The following is a 10623-nucleotide window of genomic DNA, read 5'->3' on the forward strand; positions in this document are numbered from 1 at the left end:
CATTAGACTCATTTTACATCGTTAACTGTTTGCCAGCCAATTTCACAGGATTGCTTGCTTTGTCAGTGATTTCTGCAGTGTTTCAGTCATTCCATTTTGTCATTTTTATTTGCTGTCATGACTGCTGTTGTCAGAGGAGGGCCATGCTGAAGTGCCATGAAGTAAGTGCCAACCATAAAGCATGGACTATTCTGTGTTGTACATTCTGCTGCTTTTTGATGCTCACCCATTGTTATTGCATTTCAGTGACTTTGGTGGTGACTGTGTTTCTCACAGTGCAGTGTGGATTAGATCATCCTAATCCAGAAATGGTAGCCATCCTAAAATGGGACGTAGGATGTCATCTCAAGGTGAAATAAAAGCCACACTCATCAGAGGAGTACTCAGAAAATGTGTTGGTAACATGAACACATAAAAGCAGATTCCTGAATGTGTCTGAGCACCGAAACCAGGGGCAGGACTTTTCAGATATGGCCAGATTCTGCCAGATTTTGGGAGGTGGAGGGGTGGGGAGGGATGATTAATACAGTTTTACACACCTGTGTGAGGCTAAAAGTAAAGACAGTCCAGCCTGTGTGGTTGTTTTGTCCTTGAAAGCTGTGGAATTCCCCCTGTTCTCCTTCCAGCTTCCCTTTCCCCTGCAGTTATCCAAGCAGAGAAGGCTGAGGCTGCCTCCTGGCCTAGCACCATCCCCTTCCTGCTGCTTTCCAGACATTTCACATGGAAACTCCTGCTCCTGCACAGACAGACCCCCACAGACCTTCCCGACTGTTCCTCACTGGCAGCAGACGCGGAGCAGCTCTCAGTTCTTCTCCGCAGAATAACGCCCTTGTGAGGAGCTCTGCATCCTGCCAGTCATCATGTCAGCCCTTGCTCTTCACCTGCCCCCAAAACAGAGAATTCTTGCCTTACTCTCCTGCCATGCAATTTGCCTCTGACAACACAGTAAAATAATTAAGAGGCGAAGGCAAAATTTGGGGTTTGTGCGGCCTCCAAGATCTGTAAGAATTTAATTTCTTGCAGCACCCCTATACAGCGACTTCACTCTTGGTTTTTAAGGTGTTTTCCTTTGATACAATGGAAAAGCTGTATCAGAACCAGCAAGTCTTCTGGAAAGTTCTAGGCTAAAACAGCTCCCAGGAGCTGAGAATAATATGAGGTTTTTATTTTTCCATGGGAGCTGCTGCACTGATTTGCCTCTGATATTAAGTTAACAGTAAATTTGAACCTTGCAAATATAATTTAAAATTTAAAAGAATTTTTTGGCTACAAGCTGTGCTGATGGCTTTTATACTTGGAGGCCATGTGGTTGTGACATATAGGTTATATATTTTGATTTTAATATGAAGCAACATAATGGGCATTGCAATCAGTGCAGGCTCACAGCAGCAAATATTTATAAATTACCACCATATGCTGATTCTAATAGAGCAACATTTATTTAAAATAATCATCGGACTTTTCACCTTTTTTTTTAATGAAGTTTGGGGTTTGGCAGGTATAATATGGATTTGACATGTTTAGCATAACAGATGATCAAATAAGGCATAAGAAATTATGATTAAAAATGATTAAAGGTCCGGAAACACCATAACACAACAAACCCTGCCTGCTCTCCAGCTGGAACCTGCTCCCTCCTTATTGACCAAGCTGCCAACCAACCATAAAATGCAAGACAGATGATGGTTTCAAGGATGTGTCTGCGCCCCAGATCACGTGGGAGATGTCATAAAATATAATTTAGGATGCATAGGAGTTACATAAATATCCTTGGGTTTGTTTTTTTCCCTTGGATTACAATTACAGTGCAGCACAAAAGAATGGAGTTGCTATGGCAGGTGGAAAAGGGGGAAAAGAACATGGGAAAGTAATCTTGGAGTGAAAGGCATGGAACTGAAAGCCTGGCAGACTTCACTGAGCTTCACCAGGGCTGTGCCCATGCCGTGAGATCTGAGCACTCTCATGGCTGAACTGAGTTGGTGTTGAAACCTCTGCAATCAGCTAAAAAAATCGTATCACTATCTCAGAGTTTTGTTTTAATAATCATCAGCCCTGAACCTCTGGCTTGGAAAAGCAAGATGCTCTCAGTTCTCCTGCTGCTCCTTGCAGCCAGTGTTTTGATCCAGGCTGACTGGAAGCAAAGGACCAGGATGCCTGGAATGCTTTGCTCACCCTGGGTATTCCTGCCCATGTGGCTGAGAAAGCTGGGGAGCACCAGGCAAGGAATACTTCAAATGAGAGCACAGAGTTTACTTTTGGGGGGTTTGTTTCTTCTGTCTTAACATCCTTTATTTAATGTCCTGAACAAGGCTGGGCAGGGAGTCTTTAAGAGGAGCAGTCTGAAGGAGAAGCAGCAAAAGTGAGTTGCAAAGCACTGAGCCTGGAGCTGTCAGTCAAGCAGTAGAAATTATCTTTCATCACCTGGAATAAAAGAAGCTGTATTTTCATCATCCATTTGATCCTGCCACAATGGGTGTAAATTCAAAACCCTAATTTCTAGTATTTGCAAGACAGGAAAGTTAAGTAGAAGGGTGGTTGCAGGTAAAGATCAGGGATTCATTTCCCTATTTATACAAAGCTCATTCTTGCCATCACTAGGCTAGCACTATCTCAACCTTTCTAAAAGAAGACTTTTTTGGTTTTAAATTATATCATGCCTTAGTAATGAGTGTGAGACTCCTACTGCTGAGGTAAAGGCGGTGGAAATAACTTGTTCCCCTTGGTTAGTAGAATTTAATAGTCTCTTGCCACAGACTTTTTATTTATAAGAATGCTTAGCTCCAGCCTTGGAAGACAATGAGAGCCATTAGACGCCAAAAACATCACAGGGAACACTCCAAACCTTGCCAAGTGTTTCCTTTCTGTGTTAAGTTAGAAAGCCATAAGTGCTGGAAGCATTGCTCCTACTGGGTTTTAAGTGAAGTACCAATCTTCCAAAGAGATCCCCTGTTCCCATTGAAATCCATGGAGCAGCCTGTGGGAAATCACTGGGAATGTTGGTGTGAATTAGATGTGGGTTCTCCCAAAAGTGATTCTCAGTGCTCTTCTCATGACAGGGAGATTTATTTGAACAGGACCTGCTGGGATGTTGGCGTGGCAGAGCTGCACCTCCCTGGGCTCTGGGTTGGTGTGAAGTGCCAAAGCCCCAGGGGTGATTCAGGGAACACTCTCAGGGCTCTCCACAGGCAGCAGCCAGCCAGGGAATCGCTGTGTCCAGCTCAGGGCTGCAGTGGGGGAGAAAGGCATTAATAACCCATTTGTTAGCACTGCCCCATGTTGCCATTATCTCGTTTTTCCTTCATCTCCTTGAGTTCTTTTCTGCACAGCGGTGCAGAATTAATGCTGTGCTGGATTAATGGGAGCATTTCCATCTGACATCATGCACCCAAGCCACCCTCAGTCCTGCCCAGGCAGGACAGGCCAGGCCTGGGGCCAGTGTGGCACTCAAAAACAGAAACAGAGGGCTTCTGTCAGGGTCTGCACTGGAAATCTCAGTACAGCATCAGCCACATCATCCTCTGGACTCCATGGCATTGCTCCCAGGATAAATAAACCCTTCCTTTGGTCTGCAAGTGCTTTAAATTAGAAGGTTTTCCCAGTTGGCAGGTTATTTCTGAAGTGAAGAATGCTGGAGCTCCAGGCATCCAGGGGCTCTGTGGAGTGTCCTGAAGTGTGCACGCTGACCAGCAGGCTCTTCCCATGGGAGTGAGAGCTGTGGGGTCAAGCCTTTGATGGCATGAACAGACCCAAACCTTCTAAATTTGCTTCTGTAGCCAGCAGGCAGAAGCAGAGGGTCGTGTTCCTTCACCCACCCTGTCAGGCTGGGCATCAGAGCGAGCCTCTCAGCGAGGTTCATGCCTGCTTCATTCCTAATCTGAAACTCATTTTCTTTAGGCAGAACTTGACCCCAGCTACATCACCTCCAGTCATGCACAGGAAAAAGAATTTTGTCTGCTTAATTTTGTGGTGAAACTGCCAGAGTATAACTTCTCTGTGGAAGAAAAGATTCTGAGATGTTTTAAGCACCTTAGAAGAGCTGCTTTATGTTTAAAGCATGGATAGAAAGGGAAATAAGAGCAGCTTGTTCTATGAACTACAAACATTCTGCAAAATTCACTGAGTGAAGCCCAAAGATCCAAAAGCTAATGCTCCTGAAACTTTCCACCACTACTATTATTGGCTATATTATATGTAAAACCAGAACTGAAGGATTCCAACCCTCCATGTGGCAAAGGGAAAGTCAACTCCTGGTCGTGCTTTGCTGAAAGTACAAAGTGCTCCTGTGCTTGTTCCACTCAGCACTTCTCATTTAATTTGGGAACAGGTATTAAAAGGGGAGAGAATGTGCTCTGGAAGGTGTTTTTTCCTGGACTGCTCATAAGCAAATATTTTGTCTTTAACTGTGGCTTACCATTGGTGCTGGTTTTCTGGGAAAATGTGAAACTCCCCAAGCACTGCCGTGCTGTAATGACCGCGTGCTGGTGGGGCCATGCTGGTGGCCAGCAGCTCTAACTGTGCCTGTCTGTTTGCCGTTGCAGGAGCACGGAAGTCATGAGTACTGTCTCAGGTACACGAAGTACAACAATCACTTTCACTGTCCGACCCGGAGCCAGCCAGCCGATCACACTGCAGAGCAGGTCCCCAGACTATGACAGCAGGACCTCAGGAGCAAGGCACGCTCCCAGCCCTGTGGTTTCACCAACAGAGATTAATAAAGACATCCTGCCTGCTCCTCTGACTGCTTCTGCTTCAGCCTCATCTCCTTCTCCAACTCTGTCCGATGTATTTAGCCTACCCAGCCAGCCCCCTTCTGGGGACTTATTTGGCTTGACCACAGGGCGCAGCAGGTCTCCTTCTCCCTCCATATTACAACAGCCAATCTCAAATAAGCCTTTTACAACTAAACCTGTCCACCTGTGGACTAAACCAGATGTGGCAGATTGGTTGGAAAGTCTAAACTTAGGTGAACATAAAGAAACATTTATGGACAATGAAATAGATGGCACACATTTACCAAATCTACAGAAGGAAGATCTGATAGACCTTGGAGTGACTAGAGTTGGGCACAGAATGAACATAGAAAGAGCTTTGAAGCAGCTGCTGGACAGATAAGAATAGCTATCTTGCCTCACAACCTTCTGTTGATAACTAGAGATGGGCTGGTACTGACATACCCCAAATGCCTTGTCTGTCTGCGAGTGCCAGCAAAATTGGGGGGGAGGGGGAAAACAGATGAATTCCTGGTACTCAGGAGATGTAGACTGTCTGCTACATGCCCAAACACAAACCTAAAGATGCTAAAGAAGTGGGGCCATTTTATTTCAAAGCTGTGGGGAGATGTGAGAGAGAGACAATTGTTAACTTTAAAACTCTTGACACTGCCCTTGGCTGGGACCGTTACGTGATGATTTTCTTTTAAAATTGCAAACATTTCAGGGTTTCTTTTACTGACAAAAAAAAAAAAATTGCATTTTATTTTATTCTCCTCTTGACATTCAGTCTCCAAGCAGGCTGCCTTCCCCAGCCCTTGGTTCATTTTAAGAGGACAGGTTGCTCCATTACTGCTCAAACCCAGTTTTATCAGTAGCAGGGATATTGAGGCGGGCACAGGAGTTCATATTGCTCTTTTTTTACTGACATAGCTCCCTGATGTGTTGACAGTGAAGCTGGTTGTTCTGCTGGGGTCAGTCCAATGGTAACCTTGCTCTGTTTTACCTAGTATTTCTTTATTTCTGCAGTGGTATTTAGCACTCTTCCAAGGTGGCAGAACAAGTTCAGTGCACGCTCCATTGACGTAGGATGGTGCAGAGGTTGAGTAAAGGCTGAGGAGGGACCACACTTAGAGGTACAGCAAAGTGAAGCTAGTTTGAACCTGAGACCCCCCCAAGTTCTCAACCAGCTCAGCTGATGCTGAGTCAAAATGTGAACTCCACGAGCCAGGACAAGCTTTGGGCACAGCTTTGGGATCTGACAGTGAGACACTGAGAGAGGCTGAGCCCTGGGAGGTGCTGCTTAATTCAGTGAGTGGTAAGTGCCTGGGTATTTTGAACAGCAGGCTGAGAAGGAAAGAGAAGAGAGATGAATGTTCCCATTGAAGTCAATGGGAAATGTGCCAGGATCTGAAGTGAGAGAGGGATTTCAGCCTGTTAGGGTGGAAATGCTTCAGATCCTTGAGAGGAGGCAGAGAGGTGATGCCAAGATGGAAAGAGCTGTCGAGTGTCTCGGGGTGCGAGGGCTGGGGAGGGATCCAGGCTCTCATTTTGTCACTGCTGGCAGGAGCTGGCTCTGGACAAGGACAGAGGGCCGGGCACTGGCCCCCAGCCCATTCCTTGGCACGAGAGGTGGGAGCACCCTGCCAGAATCCAGGGCTGGGAGTGGGGCAGACAGAACTTTCCGGGAGACTTCCGTCAGCAGGGGAGAAACACCCATGGCTGGTTCACACGGCTTTGTTTAAAAAAAAAATTATTATTCTTTTTTTCAACTTTCAAGTTAACAAGTCTCTCTCTGCATGTTTGAACTCCCCCTTGTAATTAACACCTCTGAATATCTGTGAGTTTTGTAGGACTTTCTGGACAGAATATTCAAGATGTTCAAGGTGGGTAAATTGGGTGTGGATGGCTAAACTGCCTCCCTACCAAACTTTCAGGTTCCCTTGCATTTTGCAAGGTACCTGAACTTTCTTTCCTTGATATGGTCCTTGATATGGTCCAGCCTATCTCTAATTTTTTTATTATTGTGATTATTTTTTGCTCACAAACAAGTGTCTAATTAGGTCTGCAACAGCCCTAGTATGAGTACATAAAGTTTAGCATTTTAAATATCTTTCTTTACTGCAAGTTTAAATAGTTGTACAGATAGTTTATAAGCACAATATTTTAAGAAAATAAGTGGCTGGTCTACTGGGCAGCCTTTGTGCCACTTCAGTGCTAGGAAGTTAAAAACAGAAAAAAAACAAAAAAAAAAGAAAAAAAAACTTTTTGTGGTTTACTACTATTTCTGTGGAATAATTATAAAGTCTTGACCTTTTTAAAATCAACCTCATTTGGATGCATCTGAACCAGCAGAGCTGTGTTATATTTTCTATCTTTGCTAGAACTTCTACAGAGGAGGATGAATATTTCTTCAAAAGTGGTTACAGTTACCAACGCATTGGAAACTCATAAAAATCAACTTATTTAAGCCTCCTGCCCCCTTTATGGAACAGCAAATCTTTTGACTTAACATCTGTTACTGCGCTCTGTTTGTATTTGGGGAGTTCCAAGGAACCTTGACATGAAAACGAAGCACTGAGGCTGTTTTGCTGTTGAGGAGTGCTGAGTTTTTCCATGGGAGGTGTAGAAAATGGCAGTTCCACTCAGATAGGTCGATGCAGGCAACTTGAGGCCATCACACACTTTAAGAAGTGAAAAAAAAAAAAAAGAAAAAAAAAAAAAGAAAAGGTAATTTAGCCATCTTTTGTCTTCCATTTGGTGATACGACAGAATTCAGTAAATAAACCACTGATGCCATGCTCTCTCTTTTTTTTTTTTTTAATTTTTTTTTGTTTGTTTCTTTGGGTACAGTTGCTATTACCTCTATAACACGTGCCAGAAATACGTTAGGAAATAAATACAGTAGTAAAAGAAAAAAAAACAAAAACCACGTAGAAGTTGACTTTTAAAGCTGCTTTTTTTGGATCACAACCTTCCTGTTGGTTGAACTTGCCCTGAGCAAGGCTGACACACCCAGTAACTCCCAGGTGGGACCGTCCCTTCCTCACACAGGTGTGGCTCCTGCTCGGGCATCTCTTCAGGTACTCCAAGAGCAGGTGCAAAACGAGCAGATGAAAGAGCTGTAAGGGAATAGTTTTATTTTTCACCTTGTGTCCTGTGAAGGAAACAGGTAAGGAGACCTGAGGGGACCTACTTGGACCACCAGAATGCACCTCTGCCAAGTCGAGTTCGGTCTCCAGCTCTGAGGGGTGGTTTGAAACACAAAAAAGAAAGCAATAGTAACAGAGAACGCCGTGGCCTCCGAGTATTTTCACCAGGGGGGAGGAGAGAAGACCCATTTCTTTCATGCTACTCTGATAGTGAAAAAACAAAGTCATTAGAGATCTATGATATTCTGGGTTTTAGGATCAACTTTTGTTTATATACTGTAATTTAAATAAATTGCATTTACATGCCTAGTTTCTGTAATATTTGTGTATACAATACCAAAATCTTACAAGATGTAAATTGTGTATAACTGCACAGACTCCTTGCCCTAGGTGTCTGAGAACATTTTAAGTTTAATTCATATATTATAAAATGACTAGATGTGACTGTTGATTTACAGAATTTACATATCACAAAGAAGTTAATTATTTGTGGTACTTAAGTTAATAAAAAAATAGTGATTTTTTTTTCTTTTCCTCTCAGTTCTTAGAAAGCATTACCCAGTTGATCTGGCGATGATTATGTGTATGAGCCACAAATATTGATAATTTTTCCATTACATTTTTTCTTTTCTTTTCTAGATACTAATATGTTTCTCGCTATAGTTTGTGTAACAACTTGTGTTCACGTTATCTATGTTGCTGTAATTTTTGTGCTTTAATTCCTCTTATTTCGACTGATTAAAAAAAAAAAATCAAGCTCCTGTAACTTGCACTTTTCCCCAATCCTTAATACTCTTGTATGGCAACCAAAATTACTGTAAGAAATAAATATAATATTGCACTAAGGGTGTGGTTCTGATTGCAAACAGAGAACACTGTCTGGATTTTTATTAAAAAAGAAAAAAAAATAAGTTGCCAAAAATACTTGCAATTTGTTATTGAAAATGCATAAAATGCTTTAACAAAATGTAGATAGAACTAAGGGAAATTTATTGATTTATTGTTGGGAAAAGCATTTCCTGTTTATTCCTTTTTTTTTTTTTTTGTTAAAGCATTCCTTATGCCGAGTGTTCTGTTCATTTACTGAATTTCAGGGGTCACGCTTGAAATCTGGAAAAGCAGGAAGCTTTGAAGGGGACAGGTAGAAAACTGCATTTCCTGATTTTTTTTTTTTTTTTTTTAATTTATCGGATAGCTTCTTTTAGAAGAAAAGAGGAATCCACAAGTGTCATTCAAACTTTGTTTTTTTTTTTTTTTTTTTTTTTTTTTTTTTTTTTTTTTTTTTTTTTTTTTTTTTTTTTTTGCCTTAAGGTGGAATTCCGAAATGTGTGGAATGTTCTTTGTTCAGGGGGGGTGGAACGCAGCTTCACACCCCGAGCTTCAGTGCTGCTGCTGCTCTGCGATTTCACAGGCACTGAAAAGCGGGGGTGTAGGGATTTTATTTTCATTTGGGGCTGGGGTTTCTCTGGGGCAGAGCAGCTGTGCAGAGGGGAGGAGGGAACAGCGCTCCTTGTCCGACTTTGTGCATCTTGTGACTTTGAAATCTGTACCAGCGGGCTCTGTTTGTACTGTGAATAAACAAGGCTGCAAATGGAAAAAAAAAAAAACAACCAACCAAACAAAAAAAACACAAAAAATGAGGAAACAATTCTCATCTTCTTTTGGCTTAAGTTAAAGATTTGTTTTTCTGTCTTTAAATGGTGATGCAATGAAGAGTATTTTTTATTTTTATTTTCTAAGATATTGGAATAAATGCCTAGAACCGTTGCCGTTTGGTTTCATACGTTCCTTAACTGTGAATCTCTTCTCAGCTGTCGTTCTAGCTCATCATTTTTGTAGCCCCCTGTTATTATTTCTCTCATGATTTCCCAACAGCAATTACTTGGCAGCTTTGTTTTGTTAAAAACATAAACTAGAACCAGCCTGTTTGGGTTTTTTTTTGTTTACTTATTTCAGGTATTGTGGCAAACATCTGTGTATCCAAATAAAGTCAGGTATTTCCAGTGCAAAACAAAGAATGCTTTGCAATTGTCACTGCTTGTTGGCCAAAGAAATGAGAAGAGTTGACCATTGCTGTCATTGTGTACATTGTATCAATGTGTTCTGCTTTATTCTTTGGTTTCTGTATTTTTTCTGTATTTTTTTTCCTGTATTTTCCTGCATTTCGTGGACTTTCATCCCCTCTGTCCTTGGCTGGGCCACCCAGAGTAGCACGATTGTAACAACGCTTCAGAATGTGTGTTTTTAAAAAAAAAAAAAGACAAAAACAAACAACAAAAAAAAATTGTACGTGCCTTATAATTTTCCACCTGGATCAGCTACACTGTATTTCGCATAAAAAGCTTTATCTTCAAGGTGTTCAGTACCTGACAAACAGAGTGCTGGGGTTGGAGTGAGCTCTGTGTCACTGCTTTAGGAAACACTGAGGAGCTGCAGTGACTCAGACCTTATCTCGACGCAGTTTTGGCATTGTGAGCCTGATTTCAAGACTTCTATTCAAATCAGGCAAGCAAGAGGGGGAAAAGAAATGAGATGAGACTGTTATTTTGGGTTCAGTTCACTGCCATAAATCCTGGGAGGGTGGTACAATTGACATGGGCTGTGTTTCACAGACGAGGTAACGATGATAAATAAATAAACCAAGTGGACTTGATGCCATTAAGTCTGCCACAAACTGGTTCTGTGCCACTGACATCTAGTGGAACCTGATGGACACTGTCTCAGAGCAATATCAGACCTTTAAAAATATTTATTTATTTATT

General features: G+C 42.2%; 1 protein-coding gene across 1 annotated transcript in view; it reads left to right on the plus strand.

Annotated features, from left to right (window-relative positions):
* SHANK2 (SH3 and multiple ankyrin repeat domains 2) overlaps positions 1-8702 on the plus strand; it is a 271596-nt gene extending 262894 nt beyond the window's left edge. The window contains 1 exon segment of the mRNA XM_031061167.1: positions 4539-8702. Within this exon segment, the coding sequence (XP_030917027.1) occupies positions 4539-5112 (574 nt within the window). The 3' untranslated portion in view covers positions 5113-8702.
* The last annotated feature ends 1921 nt before the right edge of the window (positions 8703-10623 follow it).

Source organism: Geospiza fortis, unplaced genomic scaffold (assembly GCF_000277835.1).
Source record: "Geospiza fortis unplaced genomic scaffold, GeoFor_1.0 scaffold590, whole genome shotgun sequence".
Taxonomy (NCBI): Eukaryota; Metazoa; Chordata; class Aves; order Passeriformes; family Thraupidae; genus Geospiza; species Geospiza fortis.